This window comes from Octopus sinensis, unplaced genomic scaffold, assembly GCF_006345805.1.
Source record: "Octopus sinensis unplaced genomic scaffold, ASM634580v1 Contig13965, whole genome shotgun sequence".
Lineage (NCBI taxonomy): Eukaryota > Metazoa > Mollusca > Cephalopoda > Octopoda > Octopodidae > Octopus > Octopus sinensis.
Window position 1 is genome coordinate 35,001 of NW_021833068.1, and position 21,518 is coordinate 56,518.

The 21,518-nt window shown below is 37.1% G+C and overlaps 1 protein-coding gene across 42 annotated transcripts in view; it reads right to left on the minus strand.

Moving 5' to 3' along the window:
* The window catches only part of LOC115229967 (serine/threonine-protein phosphatase 6 regulatory ankyrin repeat subunit B-like), a 61,754-nt gene that overhangs the window by 19,082 nt on the left and 21,154 nt on the right, over positions 1-21,518 (minus strand). For 17 of the 42 annotated variants that reach the window (XR_004997414.1, XR_004997413.1, XR_004997412.1 and 14 more), the window contains 6 exons: positions 18,983-19,139; positions 17,987-18,243; positions 14,384-14,540; positions 13,264-13,928; positions 893-1,049; positions 1-438 (listed from right to left, as the gene is read on the minus strand). The exon at positions 1-438 is cut by the window's left edge and continues 125 nt beyond it. Coding sequence is in view for 39 of the 42 variants with exons in the window: in XM_036499425.1 (XP_036355318.1) it covers positions 1-438; positions 893-1,049; positions 13,264-13,928; positions 14,384-14,540; positions 17,987-18,243; positions 18,983-19,139 (1,831 nt within the window). In the remaining 3 variants the exon portion in view is untranslated. Of the gene's footprint in view, positions 439-892; positions 1,050-6,443; positions 6,488-6,581; positions 6,706-13,263; positions 13,929-14,383; positions 14,541-17,986; positions 18,244-18,982; positions 19,140-21,518 lie in introns of all 42 variants that reach the window. The other 25 variants (XM_036499432.1, XM_036499429.1, XM_036499422.1 and 22 more) reach the window with 25 other exon arrangements.

A 21,518-nucleotide genomic window follows, 5' to 3' on the forward strand; every position in this document is an offset into this window, starting at 1 on the left:
GGTGTTACCTTGCTTGGTCACAGCATTAACATCCGTGCCATTCTGTTGCAGGAGAAGTTCAACAACGTCCTTGCTTCCATTGCGACAGGCAAGATGGAGAGCTGTCTGACCATCTTCCTTCACAGCTTTAACATCCGTGTCTTTATCTTGCAGGAGAAGTTCAACAACGTCCTTGCTTCCATAGCGACAGGCAACATGGAGAGCTGTCCAACCATTTTCCATCACAGCTTTAACATCCGTGCCATTCTGTTGCAGGAGAAGTTCAACAACGTCCTTGCTTCCATTGCGACAGGCAAGATGGAGAGCTGTCCAACCTTTGTTCTCCACAGCATTAACATCCGTGTCTTTATGTTTCAGGAGAAGTTCAACAACGTCCTTTCTTCCATAGCGACAGGCATCATGCAGAGCTGTCGAACCCAATTTATTTTTCTGATTAACCTAAAAAAGATAAAAAATAAAGACATTAAAGATGGTGTTTATTGGGGGAAGAAGGAAAGAAAATGAAAAATGTCAGAGAAACAGAATCAGATTAATTTAAACAGGTGGAATGAAGGTGGGGGGAAAATAAATGAGATTTATAATGTATCTATACACACACACATCTGTGTATGCATATATATATATATATACACTCTCGCACATACATATATACATAAATACCTATATATACATACGTGTTTTATATCTTCACTGATCATTTGTTTATGCATTTTTGTGTATATATGCGTTTATGTGTGTGTATATTTGTGTATGTATGTACAGGTCTGTGTGAGCTGAAGAAAAGTTTTTAATTAAAAAAATATAAATATAAACTGTTTCATATACATATAACACAAACCAACATACATATCTTTATACACACACACACATATATATATATATATTCGCTGACCTGTAAATTGTTATTTTCTTTGCTATTTAACAGGACTTTGACTACATCTTCATAGTTATTCCCCACAGCCCAATGTAGAGGTGTGTTGCCAAATGAGTCCTGCTTATTAACATTTGCTCCACTGGAGACTAAGAAGGCCACAACATCAGTTTTGTGGCTGAAAGGAAGAAAAACAAACATAAAACATCACATTCACTTAATAATTACATTAAATATACACTCGTGTTCCATTAAATGCATAAAAACCTATGTATACTACAGCCTCGTGTGTGTATATATATAAATATATATGCAAATATGTATGTATGTAGAGGCAAACCTACACAAATGTGCCCCAGGCGAATGTTTCCTTGTAACTTCTAGAAAAATGGATGTTTTTCAATGAATTTTCTTTCACAAATATCCTTCAGATGGCAAATATTCCAATTATATCGGAATTTGTTGTGAGAAAAAACTTTTCGGTGGGTGGAGAGAGAAATTTAGTAAAGTTCAACCGAGTCGGCTTTCTTTCCAAAAAAATAGATATTTTCAAATGAAATTTTCAATAAAACCGTTTCAGATGGTGAAGATTTCGATTATATCGGAATTTAATATGAAGAAAATTATAAAAGTTGGTGGATTCGCACAGATATACACTAACACAAAACAGAAAATAAGAAGATGAACTTTGGGAAAATAACCGTGATGTGTGTCAGTATGTATGTGTGCGAAACCATAAAATTTTTAAAGTTTTTTCATGTTAAATTCCGATATAATCCTAATCTACACCATTTGAAAGGGATTTGTAGAAATTTTCACAGAAACAAAATATCCACTTTTCTGAAAGTTATAGAAAAACAAAACGGATTTGGGTGAATTTTGAGAAAGTCAACTCCTCAACGTTTGTTGAAAATTTGTTTTTACAACAATTCCGATATAATTGGAATCTTCATCATCTGAAGCATTTTTGTCAAAGAAATTTCATTAAAAAATATCCATTTGTCTCAAAGTTATAAGGAAACAAATTCGTCGTGGGGCCCAGTTGTGTACGTATGCCTATACATATGCACGCATATATATATTTATATGATCTCGAGTATCGAGTACCTACGTCTGGCTAGCGCGCACGCGCGAATCCGCGTGTGCGCGACCGGGACCACTCTGCGATAATGTCAAAGTCAATAATATTATACAGGTGTATATGTGTATATATATATATATATATTTATATATATATGCATGTATGTGTATGTATGTATATATATATGTATGTATATAGAGAGACAGACAGACAGAGAAATATGAGCCACTGAAATACGTATAATCGTTAATACACAGTAAACAAATGTGTACGTGGGTACTTGTCTATTGTCGTGGTCCCGGTTACGCACGCGCGAATTCGCGCCAGACGTAGGTGCCTGTCGTGGGATGAGGTTCGATATCAACTTCGCTTGCCTCAACAGGTCTTTGTGTATAAATGTATAAATTTTTCGCACTAAATTCTTTCCGTAGAATTTATCAAAAAACGCGCAAAATTATTCCGTAGAATTTATCAAATTAAAAAACGCAAAATTAATATATTTTTTGAAATTGCAAATTATTTAGAATATAAAACAAATGAAGTTAAATTTTAAAAATAAATGTCATATACTTATACTCTGTAAGGTGCTGTGTTCACACTTCAATTTACTATTTTCTAGAAATGTTGCCTTTCTAATTGAAACAATTTTCTCAATCTCCATTTAAAAGTCCATAATGCCTCTTGAGCCATATCAAAATGAACAATTTGAATACGCGGCGGCGGTGGTGGTGGTGGTGGTTGTGTGAGGTTCTAATTTTTTCTGATCTCTCTTTGCCCCCCTAGATGGAGTTGTGGTGGGGAGACAGATGAAAGATGTTTCATTCTCTATATATATATATATATATATATATATATATTAAACCTACACGATATAGTCTATAAATTTGGGAGTTTTTGAAAGATATATATTTTGTCATCAGATATATATACTTTCTCACACTACAATTAAGATATATTTATTTTAAATCGTTCATCTTTTCCCGCGACAACAAAAATTGGGCGCGAAAATTTTTCTAAATATTAGCGGAATGAACAACTGAGATAAAGAGGGGGCAAAGAGAGATCAGAAAAAAAAATTAGAACCTCACACCACCACCACCACCGCCGCCGCCGCGTAATTCAAAGTTGTTCATTTTGATATGGCTCAAGAGGCATTATGGACTTTTAAATGGAGATTGAGAAAAATTGTTTCAATTAGAAAGGCAACATTTCTAGAAAATAGTAAATTGAAGTGTGAACACAGCACCTTACAGAGTATAAGTATATGACATTTATTTTTAAAATTTAACTTCATTTGTTTTATATTCTAAATAATTTGCAATTTCAAAAAATATATTAATTTTGCGTTTTTTAATTTGATAAATTCTACGGAATAATTTTGCGCGTTTTTTGATAAATTCTACGGAAAGAATTTAGTGCGAAAAATTTATACATTTATACACAAAGACCTGTTGAGGCAAGCGAAGTTGATATCGAACCTCATCCCACGACAGGCACCCACGCCAACCCCCTTTGCTTGCGAAGACATGTTGGGGCAAGTGTGGCACCCGGCAAATGCCAGGACCCCTGGACTGGTGGTACGTAAAAAGCACTATCCGAATCGTGGCCGATGCCAGAGCCGCCTCGACTGGCACCAATCCGACCGTGGCCGTTGCCAGCCTCTCCTGGCACCTGTGCGGGTGGCATGTAAAAAGCACCCACTACACTCTCGGAGAGTGGTTGGCGTAGGTTAGGAAGGGATCCAGTTGTAGAAACATTGCCAGATAAGACTGGAGTCTGGTGCAGCCTTCTGGCTTCCCAGATCCCCGGTCGAACCGTCCAACCATGCTGGCTGGAGAACGGACGTTAAACGATGATGATGATGAGAAGAAATTAATTCATTAAGTTTACAAATTAATACTCTTACTCTTTCTCTTTTACTTGTTTCAGTCATTTGACTGCGGCCATGCTGGAGCACCGCCTTTTAGTACTTATTCTATCGGTCTCTTTTGCCGAACCGCTAATAACGGGGACATAAGCACACCAGCATGGTTGGCAATGCTAGGGGGACAAACACAAACACACACATACAAATATATATATATATATATATACGACAGGCTTCTTCAGTTTCCGTCTACCAAATCCACTCACAAGGCTTTGGTGGCCCGGGGCTACAGTAGAAGACACTTGCCCAAGATTGCCACGCAGTGGGACTGAAACCCGGAACCATGTGGCAGGAGACAAGCTACTTACCACACAGCCACTCCTCGCGCTGTAAAAAAAAAAGTTTCACAAATTATATACATTCGCGTTTGTGTAAAAAATTATTAACCAAGTTTATAAATTATTATTTGTTCAAAAATATTATTAATATTAATTAATTTTCAAGAATTATTTAATTTATATAATTAATTCATTAATTTTATTCTGTAAAATAGTAATTAATTCATTTATCTGTAAATCCGCGAGGAAAGCGACTATGTAATTTTTTTGTGTAAAATTGAAAATGTTATATATACACACCACACACACACACATATATATTTTTAGTGAAATCCAACACCTTTTTTTTTAGGGGGGGGGGGGTAACGCGCATGCGCGAATTCTGCACTGTGCATGCGCAAGTCACCTCGTAGGATCTCGAGTATCGAGCACCTACGTCTGGCGCGCGCGCGCGCGAATTCGCGTGTGAGAAACCGGGACCACGACAATAGACAAGTACCAATATTTATATATATATGTGTGTGTGTGTATATATGTTAAACTCCAGTGTTTGACTCGAGCAAAAAAAAATTGTGCAATAGGTGTAAAATAAAATGTAAAACGAATATGTAAAAAAAAAATACACTCTGGCGAACGAGGGGCGGTGGAGACGACTCGAAAAATTCACACGATCAATCTCACAGGATCCGAAAACTACATGTTGTTTTACACCTATTACACTTTTTGTTTTCATTTTTGGGACCGGTTGTCGAGTGGGGTTACCGGATCGTGTGAATCATCCGAGTCCGCACCCCAGATATACACTGACACAAAACAGAAAATAAAAAGATGAACTTTGGGAAAATAACCGTGATGTGTGTCAGTATGTATGTGTGCGAAACCATCAAATTTTTAAAGTTTTTTCATGTTAAATTCCGATATAATCCTAATCTACACCATTTGAAAGGTGTTTATGGTGGAAAAAATATTAGGTGGAAAAAATCAACAGCATAATATAGTGAAATAGCAACATAATAACAATAACAACAATAATAATACAGTACAATGCAAAACATTATAGATCAGCAAATACATATAAATGAAAAATATTGATTGACATCAGCAAAATCCAGAAGTGTACATGCATATAAGGGCATACAAGTCAGACTTTTGACGGTGATATATATTAAGTGGTAAGTTAGAAATGATTTAAGATTGAAAGCTCAATAGGATTGACTGGAACATTTGAATTTCAATTGTCTCCGTTACGGTTGGTTTATTAAGATACACTTACATACATACACACGTATATGTGCGCTTATACATATATACAAGATAAACCAAAAAGACAGAAAATACAAGCTTACATACACACATACATACATAACTACGTACGTATAGATCCATATATATATATATATATATATATATAAACAAATACATATACCCGAAAACAACCACGCACACATATATGTATATATACATACACATACATACTGTTAACTAAAATAGTATTAAGAATCATTAAAATTAAGATAATATTAATTGTTAATACAACGAAAGGGGTTGGAAGGGTAATTCGTAATATACAAAAAAGAGGGCCTAAAAGGGTAGAAAAAGGTAAGGGTTAATAAAAGGCAAAGGTTGGAAATATTGAGATAAAATTTATAAGAAGGGTATAAACTCAAAACACAGATTTACCATAACCAGTGTAAAGAAGATGTAGGTTATTTGCATAAGATACATAATTAAAAATTACACCACATATTCCGTAAACAATCAGAAGACTAGGAAACCGTCCAGATATCAACACTTGTAAATTTTATCTGAATATTTTCCAACAGTAATCAGACACAAGAACAGGAGTAAAGAGGGGGGACAATCTATTAATGAACCCCTGGATATTACTGGTACAGATTTTGAGCCAGGAGTTGAACTTGGAACACAAACGGATCAAAGTAAGGGGATGATTCTGCATTTAGCCCAGGGCCAGGAGGAAAGAGGAAAATTTCAAGAGAAGGTGGGGGATGAGGTGTTTTACATGGAATGAAAGGAAGAAGGGAGAGGATTTGAACCTGTAACGTTGAGGTAACGAAGGATGAGATGAAGTAAAGAATCCAGTCAGGTAACATCAACAACAATAATTATGAGGATTAATAATGAAGTTAGATTAGTGTCATTAGAGTGTGAGAGAGAGAGGTGAAGCATGACGACCCATGGTGGGATTATGACATGAATGACTCGAAACAAGAAAAACAAAGATTAAAGAAAACAGATTTGGATAATCCAAATCCATTGGGGACTTACTTTTGAACTGCCAGATGGAGAGGGGTGTCACCCTCTTCGTCCACCTTATTGGATTGATGCCATTTTGTTGCTGGAGAAAATCAACAACAACTTCCTTGTGTCGATGAGCAGAGGCAAGTTGTTGTAGAGGGGTGGAACCTTGCTTGGTCTCAGCTTTAACATCCGTGCCATTCTGTTGCAGGAGAAGTTCAACAACGTCCTTGCTTCCATAGCGACAGGCAAAATGGAGAGCTGTCCAGCCCAATTCATTTTGCTGATTAACCTAAATAAGATAAACAATAAAGACATTAAAGATGGTGTTTATTGGGAGAAGAAGGAAAAAAATGAAAAATGTCAGAAAAACAGAATCAGATTAATTTAAACAGGTGGAATGAAGGTTGGGGAAAATAAATGAGATTTATAATGTATCTATACACACACACATATGTGTATGCATATATATATATATACACTCTCGCACATACATATATACATACGTGTTTTATATCTTCACGGATCATTTTTTTATGCATTTTTATGTATATATGCGTTTATGTGTGTGTATATTTGTGTATGTATGTACAGGTCTGTGTGAGCTGAAGAAAGTTTTTAATTAAAAAAATATAAACTGTTTCGAGAAACTGGCGAACAAATAATTTCAGTTTTGTGAGACCAACTCCGAAAGATCACCCGTTTTTTTCCAATGAAATTTAACAGAAATCCACCCTTTTCAATGTTGTAGCAGCAAGAATTATGTGTGGATTGTGGGAAAGAAAGTGGAAAAGTGTGTGTTGAGGGTGGAAGGGTATTGATCTGCAACTCATCAAAGATATTTCATTACCATAATCATTATCTATAAACAAGGAAATGAGCAACTTTTATTTAAAAAATTAAATCGTCAATAATGAAGAAACAGATTTGGGGCACTAAACTGTATGTATACATCATATACATAAAACACAAACCAACATACATAACTTTATACACACACACACACATATATATAATATATTCGCTGACCTGTAAATTGTTATTTTCTTTGCTATTAACAGGACTTTGACTACATCTTCATATTATTCTTCACAGCCAGATGTAGAGGTGTGTTGCCCCCTGAGTCCTGCTTATTAACATTTCCTCCACTGGAGACTAAGAAGGCCACAACATCAATTTTGTGCCTGAAAGGAGAAAAAAAAACAATGAAACATCACATTCACTTAATAATTACATCAAATATACACTCGTTTCCATTAAATGCATAAAACCTATGCATACTACAGCCTCGTGTGTTTGTATATATAATTATATATGCAAATATGTATGTATGTAGAGGCAAACCTACACAAATGTGCCCCAGGCGAATGTTTCCTTGTAACTTCTAGAAAAATGGATGTTTTTCAATGAAATTTCTTTCACAAATATCATTCAAATGGCAAATATTCCAATTATATCGGAATTGGTTGTGAGAAAAACCTTTTCGGTGGGTGGAGAGAGAAATTTAGGAAAGTTCACCCGAGTCGGCTTTCTTTCCCAAAAAAATAGATATTTTCAATAAAACCGTTTCAGATGGTGAAGATTTCGATTATATCGGAATTTAATATGAAGAAAATTATAAAAATTGGGGATTCGCACAGATATACACTGACACAAAACAGAAAATAAAAAGATGAACTTTGGGAAATAACCGTGATGTGTGTCAGTATGTATGTGTGCGAAACTATCAAATTGTTAAAGTTTTTTCATGTTTAAATTCCGATATATCCTAATCTACACCATTTGAAAGGTGTATTAGTTAGGTGGAAATATTAGGTGGAAAAATATTAGGTGGAAAAATATTAGGTGGAAAAAAATCAACAGCATAATATAGTGAAATAGCCACATAATAACAATAACAACAATAATAATACAGTACAATGCAAAAACATTATAGATCAGCAAATACATATAAAATGAAAAATATTGATTGACATCATAGCAAAATCCAGAAGTGTACATGCATATAAAGGCATACAAGTCAGACTTTGACGGTGATATATATAAGTGGTAAGTTTAGAAATGATTTAAGATTGAAAGCTCAATAGGATTGACTGGAACATTTGAATTTCAATGTCTCCGTTACGGTTGGTTTATTAAGATACACTTACATACATACACACGTATATAGCGCTTATATATATATACATAGATAAACCAAAAAAACAGAGAAAATACAAGCTTACATACACATACATACATAACTACGTACGTATAGATCAATAGATATATATATATATCTATATATATATATATATATATATATATATAATATATATATATATAGGAAGTAGAACTAAAAGGAAGTAGAACTAAAAGAAGGACTGGAAGAGCTAAAGGAAAAGAAAAAGCTCAAGCAGGACCAAAGAGTGAAAACAACAGAAATAGAAGTGGATCCGCAAAGGATGGAACCAAACAGCGCACACGGGTGTGTATGTTCTACCTGAGAGGTTCCTGCTGGCATGGAAAGGAAGGTGCAGGCTGCCGCTTTGCACATCGGGGACCTCGCCACAGAGACACGAGGCAGATGGACAAACCATCAACACAAAGAAAAGGGATGGACCACGCACCACCTGCCCCAAAGCGGAGGGGTACGCATGTTGTGCGCGCCACAAAACAGCCAACATGATGTTGTCGAAAGAGCAGCTGCTGAGCAACAATCATTTTTGTGCATGGCACAAAAGATTGTACAGCAGCTGACCTGGCTTCATCAAACCCAAGCCCGCAGGTGGGACTACCCACTATATACCAGACCACCACAGCAAACAGACACAGGATGGACACCGCCGGCAACAACGTACACCTCACCTCGATACTCCCACTGAACATCAGAGGACTGCAAACACTCAGTAACAGGACAAAGATCCCGTTCCTGAGAGACTTTGTTGCATGCAATCAAGCCTTATGCATAGCACTTACAGAAACGCACCTGAAACCGGACATAGCAGATGCGGAGTTACACATACCACAGTATGCTGTACTACGGACCGACAGGAAAGAAAGGAGTCATGGAGGTGTTGCTATGTACATCCGTGAGGACCTCACACCCCAGGTCCTCTTGTCATACTCAAACTCGGTGTGTGACACACTAATTGACACACTATTAGGCAACTTGATGTAGTTGTGTGTGCTACATATCGCCCTCCAGATGCCCCAAGCCATGTGGGCAAGTTTGAAGACTGCCTTATAAAAATAGAAGAAATTCTAACCACATTAGAACAACACATAGGTGTGCTTCTTATGGGAGACTTCAATCTGCCCAATGTCAGATGGCCCGAGGGCCTTTCTCTCCCAGGAATGACAAGTTGTGAACGAGGACAGGCGAGGTCCCTCCTGAACCTCATCAACACCCTGTACATGGAGCAGGTAATACTCCAACCAACCAGGGCAGGTAACACACTGGATCTCTGCTTCACAAATGACATGGATCTCATCCATAATGTGAAAGTGACACCGACAATACTCTCGGATCACAACATGATAGAGCTGACCATGTACGGGCCAAAAGAGAGCACGGACATGCAGCCTACAAGAAACCCTCAAAATCTTTCCAGCTTGAACTACCATAAGGCAAACTGGAAACAAATTGAGAAAGAGATCCTCAAACAAAACTGGCCTGAATGTCTCTCCTCGCCAGACATCGACATGAAACTTCAACAATTCATGTCTGTAATGCAAGCCATATGCTACAAATGTGTCCCAGAGAGAAAGGCCACTGTACACAAGAACAAAATCCCCAGAGAGAGGAAAATTTTAATGAGACGGCGTACGAAATTTTCAAATCGCCTAAACAAAACAGATTGAAAGCATGAAAAAGTCCCGCCTAAAAATAAAACTGTTGGAAATCGAAAAATGTCTGCAACTCTCCCATGAAAAAGAAAGAGCGACAAAGAAGCCTGGGCTATAGAAAACACATAAATCTAACCCAGAGCTTTCTACAGGTATGCCAAAGAAACAGCTACAGTGCACTGTAGAATAGGGCCACTCCGCGAAAAGGATGGCACACTTACAGGAAAACCAATGAGGGTAAGTGAAATACTGAATGAGCAATTCAAGAGTGTTTTCACTCCACCCCTTGGGCATCTCCAAATCACAAATCCAACTGACTTTTTTACCACTGCAGATATAAAATCAGAGGCGGCGACGATAGATTACATCGATATAAAGGAAGACGATGTAACCAAGGCTATAGATGAAATGAAAACAGACTCAGCTACTGGCCCCGATGGATTCCCGGCATCCTCCTAAAAGCATGTAAGAGAGTCCTAGCAAGACCACTGCAGTTCCTCTTTCAGAGCTTCCTTGCAGCTGGCAAACTTCCAGGAAACTGAAGGAAGGTAAAATATCCCATTCATAAAGGAGGTAGCAGAGCGGAAGCCAAGAACTATAGACCTATCTCTCTGACCTCACACATCAGCAAGGTCATGGAACGAATAGTCAGAAGGAAGCTGATCACCTTCCTTGAAGAAAATGACTTGCTGCCCGACACCCAACATGGTTTCCGACCAGGGAGAAGAAGCTGTTAAACTCAGCTCCTACAACACTATGACTGGGTGCTGAAACGGCTGCTCAACCACTCAAATGTGGAAGTGATATATCTCGATTTGCAAAGGCCTTTGATAAAGTCGATCATGGAATGATATGTCACAAACTGCGTGATCTCAACATAGTTGGGAAAACTGGGAGAATGGCTTCATGACTTTCTGAAGGATAGAAGTCAGGTAGGTAGTAGCCAATGGGGCCACCTCCATTAACACACAAATAGTGAGCGGTGTTCCGCAGGGCACTGTTCTGGGACCACTACTGTTCATAATGGCCCTCTCAGAACCCTCAGCCACGCAGAGAGCCACGATCACAAGTTATGCAGATGATACAAAAGTTTCACAGGCAATACAGAACCCTGAGGACACTAAACACCTGCAATGTGAGCTAGACGAAATATAGAAGTGGGCTGAAAAGAATAGCATGCAGTTCAATGCTGGAAAGTTTCAAGCTTTATACTATCAGCATGCAAAAACTGAATGCAATACCAATGAATACACTGGACCCGGAGGGATTGCAATCCCAGAGGCACAATCAGTGCGTGACCTGGGTATTCACATGAGTGATGACGCGACCTTTCATGTACATGTTGCTAAACTGGCAATGAAATGTAGACGGCTGGCTGGATGGATTCTTAGAACCTTTAGAAACAAGAGAACAAAAAAACCATGATGGTCCTCTGGAAGACACTTGTCCTAAGCCACTTTGACTATCGCTCTCAGCTATGGTCACCATCCAGTGTCAAGTTGATCACAGAACTTGAGGCGATCCAACGAAGCTACACAAAGAAGATAGCCTCTATGCAGAATGTAAGCTACTGGGAAAGACTCAAGAGATTAAAATTATATTCTCTGGAGCGTAGGCGGGAAAGATATGCCATAATATACATCTGGAAGATCCTGGAGGGAACTGTCCTGAACTTTGGCATCGAGAGTTACGCAAATGCCAGAACTGGGCGCCACTGCGTGGTGCCAAGGACTCCAAACCTGCCATCAAGATGTAGGACAAGATTCTGTGATAGCCTGGGCTTCCGAGGCCCACAGCTCTTCAATATCCTCCCGAAGAACCTGAGAGACCTGCATGGGGTGGATACAGATGTCTTTAAAATGAAGGGATCTCTTCCTGTCAGGTGTCCCAGATGAACCAACTTCACGGCAGGAGGGGCAGATGAGGGCAGCTGCATCGAACTCTCTCATGCACCAAATAGCAGTTGCTAGAAAGCCTCCATGAAGTGAACCAAGTAGCAACACCAAATGGCGGTGCCCCAGCATGGCCACAGCTCATGAGCTGAAATGGAATCAATCAATCAATCAATCAATATATATAATATATATATATGTATATATATTATATAAACAAATACATATACCCGAAAACAACCACGCACACATATATGTATATATATACATACACATACATACTGTTAACTAAAATAGTATTAAGAATCATTAAAATTAAGATAATATTAATTGTTAATACAACGAAAGGGGTTGGAAGGGTAATTCGTAATATACAAAAAGAGGGGCCTAAAAGGGTAGTAGAAAAAGGTAAGGGTTAATAAAAGGCAAAGGTTGGGAAATATTGAGATAAAATTTATAAGAAGGGTATAAACTCAAAACCCAGATTTACCATAACCAGTGTAAAGAAGATGTAGGTTATTTGCATAAGATACATAATTAAAAATTACACCACATATTCCGTAAACAATCAGAAGACTAGGAAACCGTCCAGATATCAACACTTGTAAATTTTATCTGAATATTTTCCAACAGTAATCAGACACAAGAACAGGAGTAAAGAGGGGGGACAATCTATTAAATGAACCCCTGGATATTACTGGTACAGATTTTGACCCCAGGAGTTGAACTTGGAACACAAACGGATCAAAGTAAGGGGATGATTCTGCATTTAGCCCAGGGCCAGAGGAAAGAGGAAAATTTCAAGAGAAGGTGGGGGGGTGAGGTGTTTTACATGGAATGAAAGGAAGAAGGGAGAGGATTTGAACCTGTAACGTTGAGGTAACGAAGGATGAGATGAAGTAAAGAATCCAGTCAGGTAACAACAACAACAACAATAATTATGATGATTAATTAATGAAGTTAGATTACAGTGTCATTAGAGTGAGAGAGAGAGAGAGAGAGAGAGAGAGAGAGAGAGAGAGGGGTGAAGCATGACGACCCATGGTGGGATTATGACATGAATGACTCGAAACAAGAAAACAAAGATTAAAGAAACAGATTTGGATAATCCAAATCCATTGGGGACTTACTTTCGAACTGCCAGATGGAGAGGGGTGTCACCCTTGAGGTTCACCTTATTGACATCCATGCCTTTCTGTTTCAGGAGAAAATCAACAACTTCCGTGCGTCCATGAGAAGAGGCAAGATGTAGAGGGGTGTAACCATGGTTGGTCACAGCATTAACATCCGTGCCATTCTGTTGCAGGAGAAGTTCAACAACATCCTTGCTTCCATAGCGACAGGCAAGATGGAGAGCTGTCCAACCATGTTCCCTCACAGCCTTAACATCCGTGTCTTTATGTTGCAGGAGAAGTTCAACAACGTCCTTGCTTCTATAGCGACAGGCAAGATGGAGAGCTGTCGAACCATCTTCCATCACAGCCTTAACATCCGTGTCTTTATGTTGCAGGAGAAGTTCAACAACGTCCTTGCTTCCATAGCGACAGGCAAGATGGAGAGCTGTCCAACCATCTTCCATCACAGCCTTAACATCCGTGTCTTTATGTTGCAGGAGAAGTTCAACAACGTCCTTGCTTCCATAGCGACAGGCAAGATGGAGAGCTGTCGAACCATCTTCCATCACAGCCTTAACATCCGTGTCTTTATGTTGCAGGAGAAGTTCCACAACGTCCTTGCTTCCATATTGACAGGCAACATGGAGAGCTGTTGCACTAAAATTATTTTTCTGATTAACCTAAAAAAGATAAACAATAAAGACATTAAAGATGGTGTTTATTGGGGGAGAAGGAAAAAAAATGAAAAATGTCAGAGAAACAGAATCAGATAAATTTAAACAGGTGGAATGAAGGTTGGGGGAAAATAAATGAGATTTATAATGTATCTATACACACACACATATGTGTATGCATATATATATATATATATACACTCTCGCACATACATATATACATAAATACCTATATATACATACGTGTTTTATATCTTCACGGATCATTTGTTTATGCATTTTTGTGTATATATGCGTTTATGTGTGTGTATATTTGTGTATGTATGTACAGGTCTGTGTGAGCTGAAGAAAAGTTTTTAATTAAAAACATATAAATATAAACTGTTTCAAATACATAAAACACAAACCAACATACATATCATTATACACACACACACACATATATATATATATTCGCTGACCTGTAAATTGTTATTTTCTTTGCTATTTAACAGGACTTTGACTACATCTTCATAGTTATTCCACACAGCCAGATGTAGAGGTGTGTCGCCCCATGAGTCCTGCTTATTAACATTTGCTCCACTGGAGACTAAGAAGGCCACAGAATCCGTTCGGTGGCTGAAAGGAAGAAAAACAAACATAAAACATCACATTCACTTAATAATTACATTAAATATACACTCGTGTTCCATTAAATGCATAAAAACCTATGTATACTACAGCCTCGTGTGTGTATATATATATATATATATATATATATATATATATGTGCAAATATGTATGTATGTAGAGGCAAACCCACACAAATGTGCCCCAGGCGAATGTTTCCTTGTAACTTCTAGAAAAATGGATGTTTTTCAATGAAATTTCTTTCACAAATATCCTTCAGATGGCAAATATTCCAATTATATCGGAATTTGTTGTAAGAAAAACCTTTTCGGTGGGTGGAGAGAGAAATTTAGGAAAGTTCACCCGAGTCGGCTTTCTTTCCAAAAAAATAGATATTTTCAATGAAATTTCAATAAAACCGTTTCGGATGGTGAAGATTTCGATTATATCGGAATTTAATATGAAGAAAATTATAAAAATTGGTGGATTCGCACAGATATACACTGACACAAAACAGAAAATAAAAAGATGAACTTGGGAAAATAACCGTGATGTGTGTCAGTATGTGTGTGTGAAACCATCAAATTTTTAAAGTTCTTTCATGTTAAATTCCGATATAATCCTAATCTACACCATTTGAAAGGGATTTGTAGAAATTTTCACAGAAACAAAATATCCACTTTTCTGAAAGTTATAGAAAAACAAAACGGATTTGGGTGAATTTTGAGAAAGTCAACTCCTCAACGTTTGAAAATTTGTTTTTACAACAATTTCCGATATAATTGGAATCTTCATCATCTGAAGCATTTTTGTCAAAGAAATTTCATTAAAAAATATCAATTTGTCTCAAAGTTATAAGGAAACAAATTCGTCGTGGGGCCCAGTTGTGTACGTATGCCTATACATATGCACGCATATATATATTTATAGGATCTCGAGTATCGAGTACCTACGTCTGGCTAGCGCGCACGCGCGAATCCGGGACCGCTCTGCGATAATGTCAAAGTCAATAATATTATACAGGTGTATATGTGTATATATATATATATATATATATATATATATATTTATATATATATATATGCATGTATGTGTATGTATGTATATATATATGTATGTATATAGAGAGACAGACAGACAGAGAAATATGAGCCACTGAAATACGTATAATCGTTAATACACAGTAGACAAATGTGTACGTGTGTGTGTATACTCATATTAATAGGTGAGGGTATAAAGTATAAATATTTTTATCCCAGCGAGTGTACAATAGAAAACAAGGATTAAGTACCGTTGTTAGTATCTATATATTTGGTATACATTGAAAAATGTATTGTAATCCTTTTGCGAAAGATGGAATGTCTGAAAATTATAGACAAACTAATTGATAGCAGATTTCTCATCAATCTAAAAATCAACAACAACAGCAGCACGTCGTAATTGGCGGGAAAACTACGTCTGCAAATGTAATGTTGTCATAGCAACAGACTATGCAAGAGAAAGTTTGCTGTTAAGGGCAACGAGGCGTATTTTTACCGCCAAAAGAAACAGTTAAGTATGGCGGTCATATAACACACGTAAATGAATATATAAACACACAAATATTTATTATATATATGTGTGTGTGTATACAAATATATATTTATATATATATATGTGTGTGTGTGTGTGTGTGTGTATGTTAAACTCCAGTGTTTGACTCGAGCAAAAAAAAATTGTGCAATAGGTGTAAAATAAAATGTATTAAACAAATATGTAAAAAAAAAATACACTCTGGCGAACGAGGGGCGGTGGAGACGACTCGGAAAATTCACACGATCAATCTCACAGGATCCGAAAACTACATGTTGTTTTATACCTGTTACACTTTTTGTTTTCATTTTTGGGACCGGTTGTCGAGTGGGGTTACCGGATCGTGTGAATCATCCGAGTCCGCACCCCAGATATACACTGACACAAAACAGAAAATAAAAAGATGAACTTTGGGAAAATAACCGTGATGTGTGTCAGTATGTATGTGTGCGAAACCATCAAATTTTTAAAGTTTTTTCATGTTAAATTCCGATATAATCCTAATCTACACCATTTGAAAGGTGTATTAGGTGGAAAAAATATTAGGTGGAAAAAAAATCAACAGCATAATATAGTGAAATAGCAACATAATAACAATAACGAACAATAATAATACAGTACAATGCAAAACATTATAGATCAGCAAATACATATAAAATGAAAAATATTGATTGACATCAGCAAAATCCAGAAGTGTACATGCATATAAAGGCATACAAGTCAGACTTTTGACGGTGATATATATTAAGTGGTAAGTTTAGAAATGATTTAAGATTGAAAGCTCAATAGGATTGACTGGAACATTTGAATTTCAATTGTCTCCGTTACGGTTGGTTTATTAAGATACACTTACATACATACACACGTATATGTGCGCTTATACATATATACATAGATAAACCAAAAAAAACAGAAAATACAAGCTTACATACACACATACATACATAACTACGTACGTATAGATCCATATATATATATATATATATATATATATATATATATATAACAAATACATATACCCGAAAACAACCACGCACACATATATGTATATATATACATACACATACATACTGTTAACTAAAATTGTATTAAGAATCATTAAAATTAAGATAATATTAATTGTTAATACAACGAAAGGGGTTGGAAGGGTAATTCGTAATATACAAAAAAGAGGGGCCTAAAAGTGTAGAAAAAGGTAAGGGTTAATAAAAGGCAAAGGTTGGGAAATATTGAGATAAAATTTATAAGAAGGGTATAAACTCAAAACACAGATTTACCATAACCAGTGTAAAGAAGATGTAGGTTATTTGCATAAGATACATAATTAAAAATTACACCACATATTCCGTAAACAATCAGAAGACTAGGAAACCGTCCAGATATCAACACTTGTAAATTTTATCTGAATATTTTCCAACAGTAATCAGACACAAGAACAGGAGTAAAGAGGGGGGACAATCTATTAAATGAACCCCTGGATATTACTGGTACAGATTTTGACCCCAGGAGTTGAACTTGGAACACAAACGGATCAAAGTAAGGGGATGATTCTGCATTTAGCCCAGGGCCAGAGGAAAGAGGAAAATTTCAAGAGAAGGTGGGGGATGAGGTGTTTTACATGGAATGAAAGGAAGAAGGGAGAGGATTTGAACCTGTAACGTTGAGGTAACGAAGGATGAGATGAAGTAAAGAATCCAGTCAGGTAACATCCACAACAATAATTATGAGGATTAATTAATGAAGTTAGATTAGTGTCATTAGAGTGTGAGAGAGAGAGGTGAAGCATGACGACCCATGGTGGGATTATGACATGAATGACTCGAAACAAGAAAACAAACATTAAAGAAACAGATTTGGATAATCCAAATCCATTGGGGACTTACTTTTGAACTGCCAGATGGAGAGGGGTGTCACCCTCTTCGTCCACCTTATTGGCATTGATGCCATTCTGTTGCTGGAGAAAATCAACAACTTCCTTGTGTCGATGAGCAGAGGCAAGTTGTAGAGGGGTGGAACCTTGCTTGGTCTCAGCTTTAACATCCGTGCCATTCTGTTGCAGGAGAAGTTCAACAACGTCCTTGCTTCCATAGCGACAGGCAAAATGGAGAGCTGTCCAGCCCAATTCATTTTGCTGATTAACCTAAATAAGATAAACAATAAAGACATTAAAGATGGTGTTTATTGGGAGAAGAAGGAAAAAAATGAAAAATGTCAGAAAAACAGAATCAGATTAATTTAAACAGGTGGAATGAAGGTGGGGGGAAAATAAATGAGATTTATAATGTATCTATACACACACACATATGTGTATGCATATATATATATATACACTCTCGCACATACATATATACATACGTGTTTTATATCTTCACGGATCATTTGTTTATGCATTTTTGTGTATATATGCGTTTATGTGTGTGTATATTTGTGTATGTATGTACAGGTCTGTGTGAGCTGAAGAAAAGTTTTTAATTAAAAAAATATAAACTGTTTCGAGAAACTGGCGAACAAATAATTTCAGTTTTGTGAGACCAACTCCGAAAGATCACCCGTTTTTTTTCCAATGAAATTTAACAGAAATCCACCCTTTTCAATGTTGTAGCAAAGAATTATGTGTGGATTGTGGGAAAGAAAGTGGAAAAGTGTGTGTTGAGGGTGGAAGGGTATTGATCTGCAACTCATCAAAGATATTTCATTACCATAATCATTATCTATAAACAAGGAAATGAGCAACTTTTATTTAAAAAATATAAATCGTCAATAATGAAGAAACAAGATTTGGGGCACTAAACTGTATGTATACATCATATACATAAAACACAAACCAACATACATAACTTTATACACACACACACATATATATATATATATTCGCTGACCTGTAAATTGTTATTTTCTTTGCTATTTAACAGGACTTTGACTACATCTTCATATTTATTCTTCACAGCCAGATGTAGAGGTGTGTTGCCCCCTGAGTCCTGCTTATTAACATTTCCTCCACTGGAGACTAAGAAGGCCACAACATCAATTTTGTGCCTGAAAGGAAGAAAAACAAACATGAAACATCACATTCACTTAATAATTACATCAAATATACACTCGTGTTCCATTAAATGCATAAAAACCTATGTATACTACAGCCTCGTGTGTGTATATATAATTATATATGCAAATATGTATGTATGTAGAGGCAAACCTACACAAATGTGCCCCAGGCGAATGTTTCCTTGTAACTTCTAGAAAAATGGATGTTTTTCAATGAAATTTCTTTCACAAATATCATTCAAATGGCAAATATTCCAATTATATCGGAATTTGTTGTGAGAAAAACCTTTTCGGTGGGTGGAGAGAGAAATTTAGGAAAGTTCACCCGAGTCGGCTTTCTTTCCAAAAAAATAGATATTTTCAATAAAACCGTTTCAGATGGTGAAGATTTCGATTATATCGGAATTTAATATGAAGAAAATTATAAAAATTGGTGGATTCGCACAGATATACACTGACACAAAACAGAAAATAAAAAGATGAACTTTGGGAAAATAACCGTGATGTGTGTCAGTATGTATGTGTGCGAAACCATCAAATTTTTAAAGTTTTTTCATGTTAAATTCCGATATAATCCTAATCTACACCATTTGAAAGGTGTATTAGGTGGAAAAATATTAGGTGGAAAAATATTAGGTGGAAAAAATCAACAGCATAATATAGTGAAATAGCAACATAATAACAATAACAACAATAATAATACAGTACAATGCAAAACATTATAGATCAGCAAATACATATAAAATGAAAAATATTGATTGACATCATAGCAAAATCCAGAAGTGTACATGCATATAAAGGCATACAAGTCAGACTTTTGACGGTGATATATATTAAGTGGTAAGTTTAGAAATGATTTAAGATTGAAAGCTCAATAGGATTGACTGGAACATTTGAATTTCAATTGTCTCCGTTACGGTTGGTTTATTAAGATACACTTACATACATACACACGTATATATGCGCTTATACATATATACATAGATAAACCAAAAAAACAGAAAATACAAGCTTACATACACACATACATACATAACTACGTACGTATAGATCCATATATATATATATATATATATATATATATATATATATATATATATATATATATATAGGAAGTAGAACTAAAAGAAGGACTGGAAGAGCTAAAGGAAAAGAAAAAGCTCAAGCAGGACCAAAGAGTGAAACAACCAGAAATAGAAGTGGATCCGCAAAGGATGGAACCAAACAGCGCACACGGGTGTGTATGTTCTACCTGAGAGGTTCCTGCTGGCATGGAAAGGAAGGTGCAGGCTGCCGCTTTGCACATCGGGGACCTTGCCACAGAGACACGAGGCAGATGGACAAACCATCAACACAAAGAAAAGGGATGGACCACGCACCACCTGCCCCAAAGCGGAGGTACGCAGATGTTGTGCGCGCCACAAACAGCCAACATGATGTTGTCGAAAGAGCAGCTGCTGAGCAACAATCTTTTTTGTGCATGGCACAAAAGATTGTACAGCAGCTGACCTGGCTTCATCAAACCCAAGCCCGCAGGTGGGACTACCCACTATATACCAGACCACCACAGCAAACAGACACAGGATGGACACCGCCGTCAACAACGTACACCTCACCTCGATACTCCTACTGAACATCAGAGGACTGCAAACACTCAGTAACAGGACAAAGATCCCGTTCCTGAGAGACTTTGTTGCATGCAATCAAGCCTTATGCATAGCACTTACAGAAACGCACCTGAAACCGGACATAGCAGATGCGGAGTTACACATACCACAGTATGCTGTACTACGGACCGACAGGAAAGAAAGGAGTCATGGAGGTGTTGCTATGTACATCCGTGAGGACCTCACACCCCAGGTCCTCTTGTCATACTCAAACTCGGTGTGTGACACACTAATTGTACATATTAGGCAACTTGATGTAGTTGTGTGTGCTACATATCGCCCTCCAGATGCCCCAAGCCATGTGGGCAAGTTTGAAGACTGCCTTATAAAAATAGAAGAAATTCTAACCACATTAGAACAACACATAGGTGTGCTTCTTATGGGAGACTTCAATCTGCCCAATGTCAGATGGCCCGAGGGCCTTTCTCTCCCAGGAATGACAAGTTGTGAACGAGGACAGGCGAGGTCCCTCCTGAACCTCATCAACACCCTGTACATGGAGCAGGTAATACTCCAACCAACCAGGGCAGGTAACACACTGGATCTCTGCTTCACAAATGACATGGATCTCATCCATAATGTGAAAGTGACACCGACAATACTCTCGGATCACAACATGATAGAGCTGACCATGTACGGGCCAAAAGAGAGCACGGACATGCAGCCTACAAGAAACCCTCAAAATCTTTCCAGCTTGAACTAC